Source organism: Alligator mississippiensis, chromosome 6 (genome assembly GCF_030867095.1).
Source record: "Alligator mississippiensis isolate rAllMis1 chromosome 6, rAllMis1, whole genome shotgun sequence".
NCBI lineage: Eukaryota > Metazoa > Chordata > Crocodylia > Alligatoridae > Alligator > Alligator mississippiensis.
The window spans coordinates 70754291-70777168 of record NC_081829.1 but is presented as its reverse complement, the minus strand read 5'-3'; the positions used below and the strand labels follow the sequence as shown (position 1 = coordinate 70777168).

At 42.5% G+C, this 22878-nt stretch overlaps 2 protein-coding genes across 4 annotated transcripts in view; one reads left to right on the top strand and one right to left on the bottom strand.

Annotated features, from left to right (window-relative positions):
• The window catches only part of CPEB3 (cytoplasmic polyadenylation element binding protein 3), a 180756-nt gene extending 174063 nt beyond the window's left edge, over positions 1-6693 (bottom strand). Inside the window, exon 1 of one of the 2 annotated variants that reach the window (XM_019484225.2) lies at positions 6566-6693. The gene's annotated coding sequence lies outside the window, so the exon portion shown is untranslated. Of the gene's footprint in view, positions 1-6113; positions 6332-6565 lie in introns of those variants that run through there. The other variant, XM_019484226.2, reaches the window with a different exon arrangement.
• Positions 6694-6777: 84 nt separating this feature from the next.
• MARCHF5 (membrane associated ring-CH-type finger 5) overlaps positions 6778-22878 on the top strand; it is a 77076-nt gene continuing 60975 nt past the window's right edge. Inside the window, exon 1 of one of the 2 annotated variants that reach the window (XM_059729983.1) lies at positions 6778-7066. In XM_059729983.1, coding sequence (XP_059585966.1) covers positions 7023-7066 — 44 coding nt within the window. In that variant the 5' untranslated portion in view covers positions 6778-7022. The remainder of the gene's footprint in view (positions 7067-22878) is intronic. The other variant, XM_006273251.4, reaches the window with a different exon arrangement.

Genomic DNA, 22878 nt, shown 5'->3' with positions numbered 1-22878 from the left:
CCAACTGGGTGTTTACAACCTTCATTACCAAGTATGACCTTGTTAGTCTACCATAAGAGGTAAGAAGCTAGTATGTCCCACATTTTTCAAATAAGGTAACTGAGAAATAGTATAATTTCTTAAGGCTGGGCTAAGACTATACAACTCAAGTCTTTAGTGGGGCAGGTTCAAACTTCGGCCTTACTGTGTTTGGGAATAAACGTATCCATCTGGTTTGCTAACCCGCTTGTAAATCAGCATTGGCCACTGGACAACATGTTGCTCCAAGATCATATTATAAATTAGGAACTTGGATACCAGATATTCTTCTACCATTTCACAAACAATTGTGCAATTCATTGGCAAAATGTGCATAATGTCTTCTTCTATGAGCTTATATATCTAGACTAGGGGGAAAAATAGTAATGTTTTAAAAAGACTTTGTACCTCCTGTAGTCATGGCAAGCTGCATTTTAAAATATGTTATCTGGTCAAAGATCAGCCCTACTGGGAACCCTTATTCTCTATTTTTTACAGACTCATACAGAAAAGAAGGCAGGGGCATACATAAATAGAGTTTTATCCACTGATTCAGTCCATCCATCATGTTCACAGATAAAAGTAATCATCCTGTGGAAATACCATTATAAGTATATACAGTGTATCACAGAAGTTATTAGAACACTTTAAGGCAGATATTGGCAAGCTATGGCTTGTGGGCGTGATCTAGCTTGTGGAGCAGGGGCCTCCCTTGTACTGCCTTGCTCACAGCAGGTCACTTCACTTTTGCAACACCCCAACATGGATGGCAGCAAGCAACAGTGTAGCTGGACAGTTCCTAGTACTGGCCTGCCCTGGACACAAACTGGGTCATTCTGGCCTGGTGCTGGAAATGTTGCCCGCCCTTGCTTTAAGGTATTAACTTTCTGAGTATTAACTGAATATTTAAACACTAGCCCGTAGTGACACTATATAAAATCATCTAGCTATGTTCAAAGCATTTTAGCGTTTGTGCTCCCAGATTAGAGTTGCCTAGTTTTTAAAAGTTCCCTTTTTCTTTTCTCCTTTTTGTAGGGTTACTGTAACATGGGAGCACAAAAAATGTTTATCCTTGAGATATGTTGAAATGTATTTTCAATCTTATTTCTCCTTTATTTTTCTGAGAACTTTATTTTATATATATATATATATATATATATATATATATATATATATATATATAAAAATCAAGCACATAAGGACCCTGGAATAATTATAATTGTTGAAATTACATTAATTGATATTTTAAAGCTGTGTTAATTTGTTCTATTTCTGTATTTTCTCGCTTACATTTTATCTAATAGTTTCCCCTAATTTAACAAGTTTAGGTGCTTGATTACAGACTATACTGCAAGCAAAGTGAAAGTAGTATGGGGAAAGATTTTGTCCAAAGATGGACAAGCACTGCCTGGGTAAGTGGTCAAAACATAATCTATTAAACCTAGTTTTCAAGAAAGCAAGCCTTTTTGATATTAAAAAGACCCTAATTTCTGGGACACAGGGTGCCACAAAGCATGAGACTCCAGTCTGTACTACCTGTAGGCCACCATTTTGGTAACAGGAATAACTCTTAATCCATCTTCACTTAAATGTGATCAATGTGAATTGCAAGTTATTCCCATTTAACTGATGATTTAGTGATCCCCCAGTTGTGTACGCATGCATACAATCTATGTTTTAGGAACAATTAATTTATATTAATATTTGAATTTTAAAAGTTCCTTTTAAAGTGGACTAAGAGCTACCTTAACCTTCTTTATGCTAAGAGGCAAATCCTTTTCCAACTACTAGGTGGTTAAGTGACACAGGTCTGTAAAGGTGTTGACATCATGGTGACATGCCTGAAATAAGATACTACAGGACTCCCTGGATTATCTGTGTGGTGGGAGAAACCTCCCTAAGGTTCGTTGTCTAGCTGTAATTTGATAGACAGACAACGCGGGTAAAGACAGACAGCTGTTTATTTGCTCGAGCAAAGACCATAATGCAAGCAAAAGGCAAAATGGCCCCCCCCAAAGGGTGAGGCGATCTTTTATATTTATTACAATAAGGCAAGACTTACAGGGTTAACAAAAAAGCAATACTTGGGCGGTGCTTTACAAATCTTTGTAACAGCATATTTCTATTAAGCTGAACTAGCACTTTTTAAAAGCTAAAAGTTAAGTAACAGTAACATTATAATATGTTAGCAAAACCTTACACAGTAGTAGATACTTCTCAAGGACATAACCACTGCACCCAAAACAATGGCTTCCCTGTCTTACCTTACTTCTTGCTGTAGCTGATTTTTCAGCACACAGACACAGATCCACTTTTTAACTCAGAAAATGCTTAATACAGTTAAAATGACTACTTGACACAAGCAAAGGCTTAGCTATCATTCTGCCTTGTGGTCAGCTGCATTGCTAGGCCACAGGTCATGCCTTGTATTCAGCTGTAAAGCTAATACTTCTTAATAATCCAAATTATTGTTAACCTAACAGTATGCTATCAGAAAACTATTCTATTTCAGGGTAATAACAAACATGCTCACCATATCTGAAGCCTCTAATCTCTTAACCACCATTTTGATTTGATATTACTACATGTGTCTTTGTCCAAGCAACTGAACAGGAAAGCACAAGAGAAAGGTATTAAACAGAAGAAGAAAAACTAAAAACTATTCAACTGTTTAAGTGCAGTGTCTCAAATAGCCTCCTAAGTGAATGGTACCAGATAGGGAAAGCAATTTTAACAGATATAAAGGCACATAAAGAGCAACTACTACATTTCTCACGGACTTTGTGCAACTAAATTGATTTTTGGGGAGTGCTTTCCAAGGGGATTGGATAACCAAGGTTCTATCATACTGACCATGACCTGCTTATGTGCTCCCATGCACCTTCCAAACCCAAATAAGCACTGGTGAGGCTGTTGTCAAGCATACTACAGAGCAAAGAGGTCTCATGCATTTGAGTAAGAGCAGGTGGGTAGTGTTCCCTCATTGGTGTCCTAGCCAGGATAAATTAACAGTGTTGACACAACTCAAGGGCCTAATTGCTAGCTTATACTCTGACAGAGTATAAATAAAAGTAATTTTAATGTACTTTTGTCCACTTAGGCCTTCAGATTAAATCAGTAAAAGCAGTAAGGAGGACCTGCCCATCTTTTATTTTAACAATTTTAATTTAATGAATATATTAATTATTTTTTTCCAAGTAGAGTTTAAATTCTATTATAAAAGTAAACGGGATTTTTAATTTTCTGTACAAATATAAGTAAGTTTGTTAATTAGTTCAGGCGTTTATCCTTTAGAATCTTAGGAAAGTAGGACTAGAAGCCACTGCACAAGGTCATCTAGTCAAGTCCTCTGTTCAAGGCAGGATTGTCCCTGACTACACCATCCCAGCCAAGTGTCTGTCCAACCTGCTCTTGAAAATGTCCAAGGATGGACATTTCACAAGTTTTCTAGGTGGTGTGTTCCAATGCTTGACCACCCTCACAGTTAGCAACTTCCTCCTAGTCTCCAATCTCAATTTCCCATGCTGAAGTTTGGGGACATTACTCCTAGTCCTCTCCCCTACAGCTACAGAGACAAACCCATTTTCATCCTCTTTATAAGTCACCTTTCAGGTGTTTGTAGAATGTATCAGACTATTATCTGTCCATTATTAAAGACTATTATCAAATAACCCTAGTTCTTTCAGCCTTTCTTCATAAGTCTGGCTTCCCAGGCACCTAATCATTTTTGTTGCTTTGCACTAGATTTTAATCTGTCCACATCCTTCTTACAATGTGGGGCCAAAAACTGGACATAGTACTCCAGGTGAGGCTTCACCAGTGCTGATTAGAGTGGAAGAATCATTGCCCTTGATTTGTAGGTGACACTCCTATTAACACAAATCAGTATTCAGTTTATAGTCCAGTCTAAACTCCAGAACCTTCTTTGCAGTACTGCAGCCTAGCCAGTCACGCCCCAGTCTGTATTTGTGCATGCAATTATTCCATTTCAAGTACAGGACTTGGGATATACCTGCACTTGTCCTTGTTGACTCTCATCCGATTGCTTGAGGGCCATTTGTCCAGTCTATCCAGATAGTACTGGTTCCTAGCCCTACCCAATAAAGTAACTGCAACCCATCCCCATCCCCCCCAACTTGATGTTGTTCACAAATTTGCTAAGCATGTACTCAATCCCATCATCCAATTAATTAATAAAAAGTGGACGTGTAGCAGAAATGGTCCCTGGCCAAAGCAGCCAGCGGTCTTGAATCCAGGCCGATTGGCTTGGGAAGCCAGCAGCCTAAACACAAGGCTAGAGCAACAGGACTTCCTGAAATTTAAAGACATGTTAATAGTTCTTGACTCCTCATTTATATGCAACTTTGCATTCCTATTTGAATCACTAGGTAAATGCTATTCTAAATGTCTTGAGTACAATTATTTTTATACAGTTATGAATTATGTTAACTGTTTCTATTAACGCTAGAGCAGGCAAGGGAAAGAATATTTGTCAAAACAAATGGCAGACAGCCTATAGACCTTCAGCTCTGGCAAGCTCTGCAGAACTCTATAGACTCTTAAAGCCATCTTTACTCAAAATATTAAGGAACTAAATGGGGTAGAGTAGAAGTGTGTTCCTAGAGGAGCCAGTGAATATAAAGTGCTTCACAATACTTTCTGCAATTAATCTGCCTAAGCAGACACTTTTGCATTTCCAGAGTTCTACTGAAGTCAATGGCAGCTGAGCAGGTGCCTAAGTCAAGGTGTTTGAATGCAGTTGCAAAATTAGTGGCTATGCTTGGAGCTGCATTTTTTGTATTTTCTCCCAAACTTGCTGAAGATTAATGAAAGCACAACTTATTTAAAAAAATGCAATAAATTAAACACAGAAAAATATTGAAAACGTTAGAAGAAAACTATCAGATACTTTGGAAAGTACTGGAGACAAATTTATGTACTTAGCACAATTTTCTACCAGTCCTGGCACAGTAGAAAACTATGCATTCAAGTAATTTCCCATGTCCAACAATTTAAATCTTTCATGGCTGTTAATATCTCTTCTAAAAAAAAAGAAGAATGAAACAAACCCTCCTCCATGGAGCATTAATGTAACACCCAAACCGAAGACATAATACAACATTTATCCAAGGCACATCATTTCTACAGAAAGGGACACATTTGAAAGTAACTGAACAGGACTAGAAAAGGTCATGGATATATTCTGTAATCCTTGCAGATCATTCGTCCCATTCACTTCAGTATTGGCTACTGGACACACTAAAACTTTCAACATATGCACATGTGTGTATGTTGGTGATATATACCAAATGGTAATATTAAAATAAAACATGCGAAGGAAGGAATTGATGCTTTTCAAAGTGGGAAGAGGAAGACAACAGTTGTGACCTTGTCTATACTGGAAAAATATGCTGCTTTAGCTAGTATAATACAATTCAGATAGTACAACTCCCTACTTTAGGTGCAGTTATGGTGGTGCAAAGGTGTTTTGCACCGCTATAAAGAAGAATAGAACTATAATGCACCATATACCAATGACACCAATATAACCCCATAATGGTTCTTACCACTAACTATGTCACTAAATTTTATACCCTGGCCATTATACCAATAAAATTTTCAAGCCTAGATGGGGCCTAAACAAAGGAGTATATAATATGGGAAGGAAAAAGGACCAATACAAAAAGGGGAACAATAAATGAAAATACACTTCAGCCGAAGAAAAACACATGTTCAATTTCAAGTATCCAGTTACGGAACAATGTTCTAGCAGTTCAATTAACGCAGGTATCAGACCACATCACAAGACCTCGTTTCTCGGGATGCTTTCCAGCTCCAGCTAATATTTAATATTAAACCACCAGGCAAAGGAAACAAGCCTCTCCCACGGAGAGGAGGCAAGAGTGGGGTGGTGGGAAGTAACCTCTGAAGTTCCCTCAGCCCTTCCTGCGCCTGCCCATCGCTACAGCCAGGGCTGCAGTGCCCAGCACACAACTGTCAGTTTGCTTCAATTGCCCAGAAACAACTGGTATTTCGGTGTCACTGTAGTTGACAAATCGTGAAATATTTTAGTAAACGTCAAGACAGACACCCACCCAGACCACAGCGCCGAAGGAACCAGAGGCTCTTCTAAATCAAGCACGAGTTGCTGGTCGCTCCTCAGGGACCCCCGGAGAGGAGACTCCTCAGTGGGGCGGCGGGGGAAGGGGCTGTCACAGAGACCGTTAACGGCCATAACGGACCCGCTGTCCCGGGACCAGAGGCAGAGACGAGACGAGCCGGGCGCGCACCCTTCGGTACCGGCTCCAGCTCCGCACCCGCCCCGTCTGGGCTCAGCCCCCGTCTCGCCCTTCGCCACAGGCCCGCTCCCCCCACGGCGGGAGCTGCTCGCACCGGCGCGCGCCCCTTGGGGACTGCCCAGGGGTCCCTTCCCCCTCATGTTTCCGAGCGGCCGCGGGGCACGAAGCAAGGTCCCCCCACTCGGGGGAAGCGGCGGCTCCGCTTAACTCCCCCGGGGCGAGGGAGCAGCGAGGGGCTTGGTGCTGACCTTTCCCTCAGCGAACGTGGCCATCCCGCCGCTTCCGTCCCCCTCGGAAGGCGGCGCCTACCTGCCCGCGAGCGGCAGCCGGGACGCCGGCCCCGGGGGCCTTTAAATCCCCTCCGCCGCGGGCGGCGCCAGGACTACATCTCCCAGGGGGCTGCGCGTGCCGCTCAGCAGCGCCGACGCGGGGCGGGGCTGCGCCGCCTGACCTCACAGAGGAGCCAGCCCCGCCCGCCTGTGTGGCGCTGCGCAGCGCAGCTCAGCGCGTGGGGAGCCTGGGCCTGCGCCCGCTGCAGCCACCTCCGGCGCGCTGGGCCCCGTCCCTGTCCCCGTCCGCTGACGGAGGGGCCAACGGGGCGGCGCGGGGAGGAGCCGCTGTCGCTGCTAGGTTCTGGGCCCGGGGCTAGGACGGGCGCTTTGCCCGTGCTGCGGTGGCGGGGCCTGCGCGCCCCCGGCCCTGGGGATGTCGGAGCCGGTGGGCTCGGCGCTGCAGCAGACCATGGACAGGTGCGGGGAATGCGGGGGGAGACCGGACCGGTCGGTGCCGCCGGCCTGGCTCCGGGGGCCGCGGGGCGGAGCGCTGCGGTCCGGGGTCTAGTTTCACTTCCGGCCTCTGCTACTAAGTCTGTTGCTTTAAACACATCGCTTGACCCGCCGATGTCTCCCTTACTGGTCTGTGAAACGGTGGTTACACGACCGCGCAGCCCTCTGGGATGTTGTGAGGCTCAGGAATATTTAATAAGAGAAACAGGGACTTCTGTGCAGGATCTTGTATCAGACCAGCCTCACGGTTGGGGTAGACTTAGATGCGCTTCTGAGGGCTAAGCGTTCTTCTCCATGTCTTCCTCGGCTTCTAAGGTACTTGAGTACAAAGCTGATTGGGGCATTTTGATAGATGTTTTTGGAAGGGGCATAAAGATAAAGGATAATCACTGTTGAGTTAAAGAGGAAATTGCAGGGACTGGAGGCAGGGCAGTAAAGAGTGTGACTAGATATGTTAGAGAATCCTGATGGGAGACAATGGGATTGTGTGTTTTTTGTTGTGTTTTGCTGTAGAAAGTGAGTGAGATGGCCAGTTAAACTTGAAAATGTTACTTTTGTTTACATTTCCAAATCAAATGCATCAGAAAAAAGATTCAGTACTTCCACCCCACCAAGTGAAGGTTGAGAGGTCTAAAGGCATAATTATGAGCCAACAAAGATCTCTTAAAACAGAAAAAGAGCAGAAAGCTGAGCATCTTGATGCTTTAAAAGGCGGGCCAACAAGCCTGAAATCGACATCAGGGAGATGCCATCGGTCTTTCATCACAAGGAATCAAAAAAAGACATGTACACAGTGTTTTTCTTCTTTACAGGTTATCTTTAAGGAGAGTGAATTAGTGAAATACAGGATGTTAATGGTGAATAAGGAAAATTAAACTGTGTGAACAGAGCTCTAGGAAGCACTGAAAGTCACAAAGAAGAATTTAAGTTAGAGATACGCCAATATATTGGTTCGTACCAGATCGGCACCGATAAAGGAAAATCAACATTATCGACAATCAGCTTTTTGGCCCATGTAACAGATAATGTGTCTGATAAATGCTGTGTGCGTGTGTGCAGTCACAGCATACACACGGCCAGGAACGCAGCCTTGCAGCTTGGAAAGCAGCATCCCGCCATTAAATCTGCGGAGAGAAAAGGGGTGTTGGAGTAGGGGCAGACCAAGGCCCCCACAGTGAGGGACGGAGTGGGTCTGGGGCAGGCACTACCCAGCCAGGGCAGGGTGCTGGACAGAGCCACAGGATGGCAGATTGCCCAGGGGGCATGAGGCGGTAGAGAGGGGGCAGCTTCCCATTGCTGCGTGCACCCCCTGATTTGTGCGCGAGGTGAGGGCGGGCTCGGCCAGGGACTACGCTCGGGGAGGTGGGGTGGGTGGCAGTGGCACTGGGAGGGGGAGCTATGGGGGAGCTATAGTCACCCCAAAATTCTCTGTAACCCCCTTCCCAGCACCACCACTGCTTGCCCCAAGCGCAGCTCCAGCACAGCCCTTGGCTCACCAAAACTTGTTAAGTGGCCTGGCAGCTGAAATAATTGCCCACTCTGGCTTTAGAGACAACCTTCTCCTTAGTTTTTTTGGTCATAACTCACTATTAACTTTTGTTGTTGTTGTTGCACTTAGAGGTGCACCGATATATCAGTACCAATCTGATATTGGACTGATATAAAGAAAATTTGCTGTATTGGATATTGGCCCAATGGGGCCAATAATTTGGCAGATAAATGCTCGTGCTGCGCGCAGCCATGAGCAGAGCCCAGCAGCATGGAGAGCTGCCTCCAGCTGGTCAGTCTGTTGTGGTGGAAGGGGGAGGGAAGGAATGTGGTAGGGCAGGGGGCAGAACAATGCCTCCTGCAGTGAGAAAGGGGACAAGCATGGGCAGGTGTTGCTAGGATGGGAGTGGGGGGGGGCTCCCACCGCTGCTTGCACCCCGAGGGGCCCAGATCTGTGCAGGGCAGGGTGGGTTGGCGGGCTGGAGCCGGGGCTGCTTGGGGCTGTTCTTGGCAGGGGCTGGACTCGAAGCGGGTGCAGGGAGGGTGCTGCATCCACCCCAGATTTTGCTGCAGCTCAGGTCACAGTGCTGCTGCCGCCAGCCACTGGTGCTGCCCTGGTCTTCCCAGTGGGTGGATGGAGGCAGGGCACTGAGCCGGAGCAGTGCCGGAGGGCTGGCGGTGGCAGTGCTGGGAGCAGAGCTGTGGTGAAATTTGCGGTGGATGCAGCATCATTCTAGCACAGCTGACTCCCGCTCGGAAACCAGCCCCTGCTGAGAAGAACCCCGTGCAGCCCACCCCTCCTCGTGCAGATCCAGGGGCACACGCCCCCTCCCCTCTCCTCCTCTCCCCACTTGCAGTTCTATCAGTTGAGATGCTCTGTAAAGAAGGGCTCACAGCACTTTGTTTAAAAAATGATTGAAGTGTTGGAAATCTCTACCATATCAGGTGAACTTGACGCGCTAAGTGATTGGGGTACAAGCATTTGAACAAATGCTTGCACACAACCAATTGACTGGGGATGCAAGGGTGCCTTCTAACATCCCAGCATACTGTGCTCACCTCTCCCTTCCCCCCCCCCTGTGGCCCCCCAAAGGGAGGCTCTGTGACCTGGGCTGCACTCTGCTGCTGCAGCCCTAGTGTCAGAAAGCCCTTCCTACTAACAGCTGAGGCACTGGGAAAAAATCCAATGCTTCTCTACAGCCCAGAGGACCTGGAGCTGTCATTTTTCCCCCCCCCCCCCCCCCCCAGTAGTGGTGGGGGAAGCCACCTGCCAGCACTGGACTCTGCCCCCCTCATTGTCCAGAGCACCCTTAACCTGTATACAAACTATCTCCACTGTCCCTGGAGATGCTTGATCATGCCAGTGCAACCTGGCCCAACCCTTGCATCCCTGCTCTGGACCCTACATCCTACCACCCTCTCAGGGGGACATGGTCTCCCTCAAGGAGCTCCCCCACCTCTTGCCTAGACATAGGCTGTTCCAGCCCTGCTCCCCTTCTTGGAGACCACCACCCTCCCCACAACCCTTCTGTTTGTCCTCCCCTGCCATGTTCTCTTTATGGACCCTATCAGGCTCCCTGTTCCCAGACCCGCAGATACCTCCCCATGGACTCTAGCTCAAGGGCTGGGGAGTTGCTGAAGAGCAGCAATCTGTGCTGGATCCAACAGATGGTGCTATCTATTGGTCTCCTGGAGGGGAAACTGATGTGCTTGAGAAGACAGGAGTCCTGCTCCGGTCTGCTGTCTGACAGCTTGAAAGGTTTAAAGAGGTGGGGTCCCTTGGGGCATCAGTCAGTTGGCCCTGACCTGTTCTCTGGGCCTGTCTCACCTGTATCCAGGTGGACAGAAGAGCCTGCAAAGCATGTTGGGACGTGTGGTTTATGTTTCCTGACTGGTTGCTTTTAGCATAGCAGGCTGTCTGTAGAGCATGCAAACAACCCTTTGCACTTATGTACAGGTTATTAAGCCATTTGAAAATCAACTGGCTGAACTTCAACTGATTGATTTAAAGGTATGTTAGCACATACCTTAGGGACTAACTGGTTCAGAGAGGTACAAATCTCTAACAGGTTGCTCTGCCCTGCCTTCTTTCTGAATTCAGATACACCACTTAACTAAGCTCTTTCTGTACTAATTAGTGTTCAGCAATGTCATACAAACTGTAATAAATTAATATCAAACAATTTCCATTGAAACTGTATAGAAATGCATTGCAGAAACCACAGTGTCCATTAACAGGGTAATAGTGGATTGTTATATGCTACAGTATAACCTCATAAATCTGGCATTCTCAGGATTGAGAACCTGCTAGAAATTTGAAAATTCTGGATATTTGAAACGGGGGGTCAGGGAAGGAGAGAGTGAGACTGGGGTAGGGAAGGGGAGGGGCGCAGTGCAGCTAAGCAGCTGCAGGCAGGTGGCATTGGCCACTTGGGGCTGCAGCAGGGAGCAAAGTGGAGGAAACTATCAGAGGGGGTAGGGCATGACTCTTGCTGCTATGTGCAGCCCGGGAGGGCTGCGGGGGTTGTGCCAGGCTCTTCCTGGGGGGGCATGTGGCCCCGGATCTGCATGCTGGATGAAATGAGGCTGCTGCTTCAGGCTGGGGCTGGCCAGCAGCAGCACTGGGCTCTTCCTGGTGTTTGGGGCAGGTGGTGGCGACACTGGGAAGGGGGCTGCAGCCACCCCAAAATTCACCTTGGCACCCCCCCCTTCCCCAACCTGCCCTCCCAGCACTGCTGCCTGCCTTAGCACTGCAGCGGCAGCCTGCCCTAGTCCCACACGCAGATCCAGGGGCACGTGCCCCCCAAGAGGAGCCCGGCACAGCCCCCAGCCTGCAGCCTTCCCAGGGTGCATGCAGCAGCAAGAGCCTTCTCTCCGCTTTGCTCCCTGCTGCAGTCCTGGGAGCAGCTGATGCCATCTGCCTACAGTGCTGAATTTTTGAGAATTCTGGAATTTTGAATTCTGGATTTATGATTTTATACTGTATATTATTCTTGTACATTTTATGGGGTGAAGTTATTCTTATATGGCTGAATTGCTTGCAGACCCACCTCAGGGAAGGAAAGGAAATAATATATAATCATTGAAAATACAGGAAGATTTTTAAATAGTTAAAATGTAGATAAAGAGGTGCAGTTTATGAATAAGATATTTATGCCTTTTTTTTTCTTTCAAAAAGATTTTACAAATAAGTAGGACTTTGTTTTTCAATCTTTATTATTCTGTGGCTCTTCATTGGAACACTGATTGACTGAAAGGGAAGATAGTATCCTTCACTGGCACTGACACTGAACTTGTTGCCATTTGGATTTTCCATCCTTCTTCCTTGACTTGTAGCCTGGTTTTTCGTTAAGTCAAAAAGCGTATTTGAGCTATTAAGCTTTTTCACATAGGAAACACTGTTCAATTGCATTTTGAGTACAAGCATGAGTTTGAATAATTTGATGAGCCTTTGCAATGCAAGTTTTATTAACTACTAACTGGGATTAATTTTCCTGCTGTAGTCTGCAGACTTCATTATTCAATGTTTCTGTTACCTTAGTAACCAAAAATCCAAATTGAGAGTAAGGCCTTAGTGCCACTTCCAGAACACAGGAAGATCTGGTCCTCCTTACAACCAAAGATTTCCTTCCTTAAATCATAAACCTCAAAACATATACCTATTAGTCTCTGTGACCAGAGTTTATTCATTTATAAATCCTTGAATGATTTAGGCTATATCACCAGAAACAAACTGATTCACAGACTGAATACTAGGGGTGCACTGATAGAGATTTTGGGGGCTGATACTGATAGCTGATTAAGGAGGCCTATCAGCTGATACCAGTCTGATTTCTGATACAGCTGCATGCAGCTGATAAGTCTGTAGTGTTGGAAGCGGAGGAGGGAGGGAAGAGGTGTTGGGCAGATCAATGCCCCCTGCAGTGAGGGAGGGAGTGGGGCTGGGGCAGGCATTGCCCAGACAGAGTGAGGCAGGGTGCGGGACAGAGCTGTGCTTGTCCGGGGTGGGCAGCAGCTCTGTGCAGAGTGGGGCAAGGTGGGCTGGGGCTGCGCTGGGCTCTTCTTTGTGCATGAGGGGGTTGGGCCAGGGCAGGCAGCGCTGGAGGAGGGAGCTACAGCAAAATTTGGGGTGGTTGCAGTCCCCCCGTAATCCTCCTTCCAGCGCAGCCACCACCCGCCCTGAGCACAGCCTGGCCCAGCCCCTCCCCCTGAGGAACAGCCCCCACTTGTGCCCTCCCAGGGTATGCACAGCAACAGGAGCTGCCCTACCCCATGCCCCCCAAACAAGCCTTGGCTGGGCAGTGCCTGTCCCAGCCCCTGCCCCACTCCTTCCCTCACTGCGGGGTGGGGAGATTGATCTGCCCCCCACGCTCCTTCCCTCCCCGCTCCCCTTCCATCACAATAGACTTATAAGCTGCATGCAGCTCTCCAAGCTGCCAGGGTGAGCTCCTCACTGCCTACATGTTGCACTGGGGCTGCACACATGCATGGGCATTTGTTGACCACATCAGGCCGATTTACAATACAGTCAGTTTTCTTTATATCGGTGCTGGCCAGATATTGGACTGATGTATCGGTGCACCTGCTGAATACTTAATTTGTGAAGAATTAAGTTCCGCAAACTGACCCTTCTATCCGAGCAGGTATTCTAGCCAATCCATTCTGCTATGATTGACCCCGCATACCCTTTCAAGTCACCTTCAGATAGAAATAGCTGGTTTGTTTTCTGTACAATACATTGAGTACTGCTTCTGTCAGTGGAGATTTGTCTCTGTTCTTTGGAGCTCCAGCAGCATCCAGAAGTACAGTAAAAGCTCTGTTATCTGGCATCTCCCAGAAATAGGGGATGCCAGTTAATCAAATATTCAGGTTAATCAAATGCGCACCGTCTGGTGCACTCCCCAGTGTCACTGTGCTGGGGAACAGGAAGGGGGGCCTTGTGCAGGCCGCTTTGCCCCACGCAAGCTGCTTTGCCCTGGGCCATGGGCCAAAGAAGCGGCAAAGAAGAACTCTGCTCACAGTGGGGAAACCCAGAAGTGGTACTTCCGGTTTCACTTTTGCCACATCCCTCGGATGCCGGTTAATAGAGTTTTCTGGCTAATAAAGTGCCGGTTAACACAGCTTTTGCTGTATGTGGCTTTTGGGGAACAGGTTCTGTCTTTGTCTTAAGTGGAAATGTGTGAGAGTGATGGTTGGACCACTTGGGTCTGTTTCTTGTAGGTGAAGCAGCAGTGCCTGGTTTCTGTTAGCCTGTATCTTTCTGCAACTGGTATGAGATTACCTTAGAGGCTCCTTCTCCTCTCCACCTGGTGTTTCTGCAGCTAGGTCCCCTGGTTCTCTCTTCTCCCACTTTAGCTACTGCATAACTTTTTTAGCAGCAGATTTGTATCTTTCTTGTTAAAACACAAAAACTAAACCACCATCTGACAATATATTGTAACCAGATTATTAAAGACTGTTAAGATTGCTTATGTAAGCAAAGGTACACACAAAATCTGCCCATTCAGATCTTAAAATCAAGGAGGTGACACTTGCAGACACTTGCATATTATGTAAACCAATCTTAGGTAAAATATCATGCCTTTGCATAGAATCCCTTGTACGTTTTACATTAAAATAGCAAAATGCAAGCAGCAGATTTCTTAAACTTGGGTTATAGTGCCAAACCTAATTCTTACAGCATCAACAAGGGCTTATTTTGCATTGGCTAAATACAGGAAATTAGTTAAAAGAAAATAACTATCTTTAATTTCTGCAGTGATTTATCTTGGACCTTTTTCATATTCTTGTTAACTAGCAACTATCTGTCTGCTGTCTTCTTCACCTGAAGAAAGTAAATAAATGCCACTCTGAATATTCAAGACAAATTGATTTTCTGCAGCATTTCTTCATGTGCATCCCTTGTTATCAAGAGTTCCAGAAAGTTATGGACTCTGTTTATGGTGAATTACATGTGTAGGTTATTAACAAAGATGTACAGCTAATGGGGAATTCAGAAAAACTGAATGGAGGTCTCTCTTACACTCTTGCACAATAAGTAACTACTGATTACACTTGAAACATACTTAAGTAGATGTCTAAGATAATATATATATATTACTTTTAATTAACTCTTGCCCACAACTGTTAGGGTTTGGTTGGCTAGTAAGCAAGTGTCATTATTTAGGCTGTAAAATTAGTATTCAGTTTCTATTTCCAAAACATTTAGCAAGAGATGGTGGGCATGGCTGTACCCTAAGGAAAAAATCACAGTACAAAGGGTCGTTTATTAAATGTGCATACATGATCATTAATGTATGGATCAGGAAAATTATTACTGAATCATAATGTATTTGGCATATATTGAAGAAAAGGTAAAGTTAAAATCATAAATTTATTGCCACTTAGAAAAAGTGACATATCAACATTTTGAAATGTCTAATATTCTATTTTACTATATGTAACTTCCATGTGCAAACAAGGACCAGATCATCAACTCAATAGTACTCATTTTAGAGAAGAACTTAGTAGAACTAACGTTCTTTTGGTGTGCTTTTGCAATTGCTGTGAATTAGTAACTGTTTAGGAAAAATTCTTTTATTTGCTGCCCAGGCGTTACTTTGATCTGAAGAATGAGGAAAGCAAATTTAAATTGGGGGGGGGGGGCAGCTCTATTTGGAGGATTCCTTCTCCAATATGAATGTTGAAGTTTGTGAACTTCTAGTTATCACTTGTTTCAGCAATAGAACTAGATGTGGATGAGTTTTACAGAAATTATGCACAGGCATGAAATGATAGCTCATCCAGACTCTTCAATTCTGAAGGCTGGGATTAAATCCATGGATATCTGAAAGAAAAGGGTGGCTGTCTTGTTGGGTTGTGTTGGGATTCTGGCTTACTCTTCTCTCTCAAAGATCTTGAAATAATTTGCCATTTTAATGTAAATTTAAACTGTTGTTAACATTCTATCAAAACAGTTCATAAATTGCTTATATTCATAAGTTATGTGGCCACTCTTCTGGAGAAATATAAATATGTAACTACTGAATTGCTTTAATACTGGATAGAGAACTTCCCATCCAAATTTCAGATAAGAAAACAGTCTGCCAAACCTCTCTTGTAGTCATAAACAAAAGTTTATTTTATTTACTTTTTTAATTTACTTAATTGCATTGTAGGCCTTAACTCAAGAACTAACATATGATTCATATCTTTTGTTTCTTGATTGGCTGCAGGATGGATTCCATTTAAATCAAATTTATTTAAATCATGCTTTAAATCACTGGTCAGGAAGCCTCGATTTAATCATTGTTTTCTACCAAAGATGCATTCTTGTTGTTTGATATCCTTTATTCATTTAACTTTGTGAAACTTTGCACTTTTCGGGAAAGGTAAGGGCTTGACTTTGTGTACACAAACTTTCAGAAAGACAGTAGAGCTGATGGGTAGGTAGTCAGGTCTGTTGTGTCTGGTTTCCATATACTGCTGTTAACGAGGATATTATCACTGGACACAAATCCACAGTTTAAGAACTGGAACTAAGCATCACAGAGCTTAATGGGATCTTTTCTAGACTGAGCACTGAGTCCGACTGGGTAGAGTGGCTTTCTTTAATCTATAGAATAGCCTCTGGGAACCCCATAAAATTGGGCCCCTAATATAGTCCATGGCCTGTTGTGTGACCTATTTACAACCTTTTTAGAAAAGTTTTACATGAATATATTGTCCCATAGTATATAATTAGAAATTATAATCCCTATTCCATGATGTTATCTTTGAGCTTTAACGTATCTGAAAACTATCTTTATATAAGTTTATTTAAAAAAAATCTTAAAAAAATAAAAAGTACATTTAACTAAAAAATCTGATTTTAAATGTTAAAAATCTGATTTTTTTTAATTATTTTTTTTAATTGTTGATTTTTATTGACCCCAATTGGCTGACATGCTTAATTAACACAAGGATGAAAATGAAAACCTTTCTTCCATTTACAGTCCCCTTTTAAATAGCACTTTATAGTATGGGGCACCGAAGAACGGGTTGGCAACAGGAGTTAGCTGTCTTTTACTACCAGTGGGTCAAATTTAACACAGCAAAGTCCTGCGGTGGTTAGATATTCTGCCACTAGATGGTGCCTCCATGACAATTTCATTTCTTGGTGGCTTGGCAGGCTGGATAAAATCTTTTAGCAGTCCTTATCCAGCCCGTGGCCATAGATTGCCAACCCCAGCTCTAGAATATAGGACAGTTTCTATAGTCATGGATTTCTGGTATTTTCAGGCATTCCTGTTGATGGGAAATGGGTATTATAGGATGGGAAAAAAAAATAATTTGTATACTTGGTTCCAAAAATCTCCCCTTGGATACCTAACCCTATTGTCATATATTGTAGCTATTCTTTCAAGGGAAATGACTTCATATGAAAACTTAGATACAGCATAAAGGTAAAAAATGATGGTTATCTTGGATATGGGAGAGGAGGATGAAGTTTTGTGACATACAAAAAATTAGGGATGTTTGGCTTTTTAAAGACAATATTACTTTCTGATTTAACATAAAATAGATTTCAGCACATCTGTTTAAAATTGTATCATACTTCTGACAGCTTTCCCCCCCGCCCCTAAAACTTTCCTGCTATAAATGGCTGCTCTTGGTAATTAAACATTTTTTGTTTGTTTAGAAGGGAATCTTTATATTTGACTAAAATGTGCCATAGTAAAATACTCTTTTGTTAAGGGTATCATTACAGAGAGCTATATGCTGAGTGCTTGCAATTGTTCTGCTGGTGAGTCATAGAGTCCTGTTCTACATAAAGCTGATGAGTTACTAATTTTTATGAACAGATGTTTAGGAGGGTCATCCTCAATGCCTTTAGTAGAGTATAGGTTATTTCTGGTTGGAATGGACAAGGCTGATAATCCTGCCTGCCAAATCTGGGTGGATATTTTTTCTTCTTCTGGGGGCTTTAATGCTGTGAATAATATAAATCATATTTTTCCCAGCAATTAAACAAACAACATTTCCTACAGATCGAAACTGTCCTTCAGGATTTCAGGAAGTACTATTAATTCTTTTAGTTACTTAACTGCAGAAATATTAGGCGAGAGAAGATGGCATACTGATTTTTCTTTTCCTCTCCAGTGCTTTAAATACTTCAATTAAACATTAGTGATTGAGTCCTTATGTAACTCTTTAAATCAGTACAACTTGAAATGTATTCTGGCTTAGAAATATAATGTAGTTTAAAGCTTTTGGGTTCTCCTGCCACTTTTTCATAGTTTTAGAAAAGTATATTTCTGTTAAGTTTTGGGTAAAGAACAATACAAACATGAGTAGCCTTAATTCAAATGCAAACAGCAAACTTGACTTTTTTTCTTTCAGTTATTAGAATCTTTATGTGCTATTTGTAACAAAGCAAAACAAAGATAAAAAAATTGGTTTTTAAGTTAATACAGTCTGTGTTGAATGCATTGTTTAAAATGTTTATTTAAAAATTTGGAGATCATATATTTTTTCATGGTGGATTGATTTAAATTAAGTAGATTTAAATCAGCAAGACAAAAACTTGATTTAAAATAATTGACTTTTGTATCAACTTTCCAATTTTTTTTAAAAGGTACAGTTTCATTGTTTGATATGACAACTATAATATTAATTTACAGCTAAATACAGTTTTTACATTATGTTTTGGTATGTGCGTTTACCAAGGTGTTACAGCAGTTTGGGATCCCATGAGAACCTTTCAAGAGTGCCACACACTATGAGGTGTGCAAACACTTGCACATGATTTTTTTTTCTGTAGTCAAGAAACTAGAAAGCCAAGTGTTGGCATTTTCCGAGGGTTGTCTTGAGTCTAAAAGGTTAAAAATTATGGGTATAACCTGCTCATAAGGCCTGCCAGAGAAGGAGATTTTGAAGTATGACTAGATAGTTTGTTTCAGTTCTTACATATGTAGTTAGGTTCCCCCCTCCCCCAATCCAAACTGCTGTATTTACTCAAATATGAGACAACATCCCCCCCATCCCCCATAAGCATGGGTGGGGGGAAGCCCCATAACTTATATTTGCATACAAGGAAACATCATTAAATACGTTGTCCATCATTAAACTGCTGCCCGAAGCAGCATGTGCTCAGTAATATAAACCAGATATCAAGTTGATTAAATGCAGCCAACACTGAGCATAACTATAAAATACATGGCCCATATTGGGCAAACATACTGATGGGAACCTATCCCAAGGATAGGTTAATGCAGCCCATCTGTATAAGATATATGGTAGTGCCCATTGTATGCAGTTCCACTCAAGTGCCAGCTCTAAGTCTCCCACTTCTTCCTCACTCCCTCTCATCTTTTACTTTCTTTTCACTCCCACAGTTGAGCTGCAGCTTTCTTTCCCATTTCTAATGATTTTTGTTTCTTCACCAGCTTTAAAAGTCTGGCAAACATCACCAAACAGGGCCACAAGCAATTTGCCCCAAATCCTTCTTTTGCCCCCCTCTCTAACTGCTGCATACGATTAGTGTGGCCCCACCCTCCATGAAGTAAAGCCAGACCAGGTTGTCCTGCACCTCACTTGCAAGGGGGAGGGAAGGGACTTATGGGGGAAGAAGTTGGGGGGCATAGGTCAAGGGGGCTACCTGACCCTCTGACTTCTCTTCATGTACTGTAGTAGTGGGAGGGGGGACAAATTCAAGGCAAACCTCCAATAATTAGATTCCATACCTGGAAAATTATAAGAAATTCATATATTTTCCATATATAGAATCTAATTATTGGGGGTCATTATATATTCAGGATAGTGTGATATTTGAGTTAATATGGTAAATCATCTTTGCTGAAAAGTAACCGGATTTTCATTTGTTCTGTTCTCAGTGGACATAGAAGAATTGATAACCATCCTTTATGATTTCTTATATGTTGGAAGATTTATTGTCTGTACTTGACCTTCTCTTTATTAGACTAGCCAAATCTAGTTCCATCACTGACCTTGCCTCATTTTTCTAGACCTCGTATAATTCTTGTCTTCTGCACTCTTTCCAACTTGCTTGCACCTTTCTTTAGAAGCAGTTCAGAAAGACATTTTAATTTGCATATAAATTGCCAGTTACGATGCAAGAAAAGTTCTTTAAAGGAGACAGTTTTGTATATCATAAAGAAAATAGCAACAGTTTAAAAAAATATAGTTTACCTTTAAAGATTGTATGTGTGATGATCAGACTTTCATTCCTCCCAGGTAGTAGGAGGATGAGAGTGTTGGTACACATCTTGCGGAGGCAACATTCTACTTTGAGAGTGTACGTACTGCTCAACTTTGGGAAAATTCTTGGAAATAGTGCTAATGGAGACGAGCAAACATTTTGCCATATTTAGTATTTTAAGATTAGATCAGAAGTGGCCAGCCCAGTTTCAGTCCTTCAACTTCCTTTCCATGATGAATATTGTACCATCCACTCTGTGTATACAGCTTTATGTAGGCTTTTTCAGCTTTTTTTTCTTCCTTTAGCTGTACTATAACTAGTTTAATTTGTTTAAATTGATTCTTCCTGAGAAGAATAATTTTCTCAGCCAGTGCTTTATGTTGTGGAACCTTTTCTGTGTCTGTGACCATACAAAGACATGTTCTCAGGCTTTTCATGAGACATGGTCTCCAAGTCTTACATGCCTACATAATCTGTTTCTGTGTAAGCAGTTCAACTGATTGGTTTGTAGTTCTAAAGATGGCAGAATTGAGGAAGCCATCATAGAAAAGTAAGTCTCGTTCCCTCTACAGTCTCAAACTGTGTGGGGGAGAGAACCACTCCAGGAAGGTCTGGTGGATTGAGACCCTGCTTGAGACCTCTTTCATTGAAGCAGCTTGCCTGTATATAGTAATATGTTGGTGAGAGGGCCATTTTAATGTTGAGGATCACAGTGGTCCATAAGAGAACTGTTTTAGGACAGGCACAGCTGTGAGGCCTTCTTAGTGTGAAATAGTTTGTTGGCTTCAAGGAAGCCTTTTCCTAAGCAAAAATTAATTTGTGATGTTGGGGTGGTGGGTTTTGTGCATTGTCCATATAGTTGTTGGAGTGCAGGATTGCTTTTTACAACCCTTCCTGTTTTGTCAGTATATGCTGTATAATAGACTATATGCTTTAAAACAGCTTCTGTTTTAGCTGTATTTGGGAAAAAAATTAACTGGCTAGATTACAAGGGGGTTGTTAATTCATATTGGTAAAAATAGAAACATATTTTGAAACTGGATGCTTTTAAATGCATGAGGGAGAATTTAAAAACTAGCTGTAATCATAATTTCAAGGCTACAGTAATTGCGTTGGCTTGACTTTTAAGCCAAGAAAGTATTTGAAAAATACATTAGTGTTATTGATTTGGCTTTGTAGAGACTCATCAAGTAAAGAGGTTTGAATTTCTGTCAGAAACAATGCTTTGTTCCACCTAGCCAGTCTTTTCTATTTCAGGTTATCTGAGTAGCAACCTGATTCAGTAGTAGGAACAAGGTCATGTTTTATTCAATACAAGAAAATGGAAAATCTGGCAAGAACCAAGATACTTGTGTTGAAATGGTTTTATTTAGCTCTTTCTTGCTAGAGCCCCTGTCAACAGAATGATAAAGCTGATAACAGAATACAAGGGATCTTGTTATTTATTATTTATAACTCCCTAAATGCTTAAGTACATAAGGCTTTTTGTGCAACTTTTCATAGGTCCTTCAAGGTTTAAACTGTGGTCACCTGGCTATAAATTGGATGAAATAACTAGAGGAAGCTGCCTGCAGTGCATATTTTGTTGGCCTGTTGTCTTAGGGAGAAATAAACTAGCAACTTTACAGGGGAAAGGATCCATTATGTTTATTTTTTTAATGTAAAATTTCACAGAACTTCCAAAGGGTAGTCATTTAATGTTGAAGTAGGACTATACTGACGCATCCAAAACCACTTTACACTTCCTTAATTAGTATTATCTATCTATTGAACTATCTAGGTTCACCATGGAACTTTTACTTTTCACATATAAAAATTCCAAACTGGAGCTCAAAGGATAGTGACTTGCAGATCCCAGTAGTGATTTCAGTGGTGAAAGATGCTGTGTGATTTAGACAACTCCTTACGGAGTGGGAGACGGGAGAGTCAGCCTCAGGCTTTTATCCTGCTTGAAAATAAAGACTGTAGGAGCCAAGTCATTTTTGCTTCTGTGTGTTTGTCTGGGTACCTTTGGCTCTTTCATCTCTGGAAGATTGTGTGAGCTCTGTTATGTCTTGGGTACTCCACTGGTTGCTGTTGCTTTTATTTCTATTGTGCAATCACTTTACCAGTAGGATTCCTAGAAACTGCACAGTCTCCATCCTTTTTAGAGGGAAATAAACTTTCAGCTTCTGAAGCAGAATGCCCTGAATCTTCTGAAAGTTTTTCTCAGGGGAGATGGTATAACTAACTAAGTAGGTGTCTGAACTCAAAAAAACTGCTAGTAGTAGAGATGGAAAAGAGCATTATCTTTCTCTCTTTCTTGAAGACAGTACTCCCTTTGCTTATTCTTTTTAATTGTTCTAATGCTTTAAATGTAAATGGGTAACTACTGAGCCTTAGCTGCTGCCAAGATAGTGTTTGATAAGATTTTAAATAATTTGAATGAGTTTAGGAATCCTGTCTAGTAGCTATACTTGCATAAATCCTTTTTAGTAATCTATTATGAATGATTAGTTTTAATTTTCCTATAGCTACTGATATTTCAAGTTATACTTTGGCTTGGAGCAATGGAAAAGGCCTTACTCAGAATTTTCTAATTTGCCTGCTCTTAATGTTATATGGAATGGCTTACCTGGTCCTACATAAACACAGCACTACAATATAAATTAACTCAAGCATGTTGTATCATGTACTGCTTTTAAAGTTCAAAATGAAATAAGCTAAATATGTTGCATTTCATGTTCAATATAATCAGCTTCTGTGTGTCAGAAAGGCAGGCAAATGGTTCTTATAAAATGGTCACCTTTTACTTTTCAGAATTGTCCTGTTTGGAAAGTTAGTCTTTTATGCTTTTTAAGATTGTATTTTAATACAGTGCTAAAGTAGTTCAGCCAGAAAATTGTGGCCCAGATGTTCAATATATAATAGCAGGAGTGGTTTTCCAAGGAAACAGAACCCAAGTTTTGGTTAAAAGTAGAAATAGTAATATAAGCTAAATAAAGTGGCTATGACTTTCCTTCTGTGCGATATTTTATTAATAGGAAGGAGATTCCACTTTCACAAATGTGATTTAAGGGGAAGGAAGGGTGTTATCTGAAATAACTAATAGCAACTTCATCTAATTCCT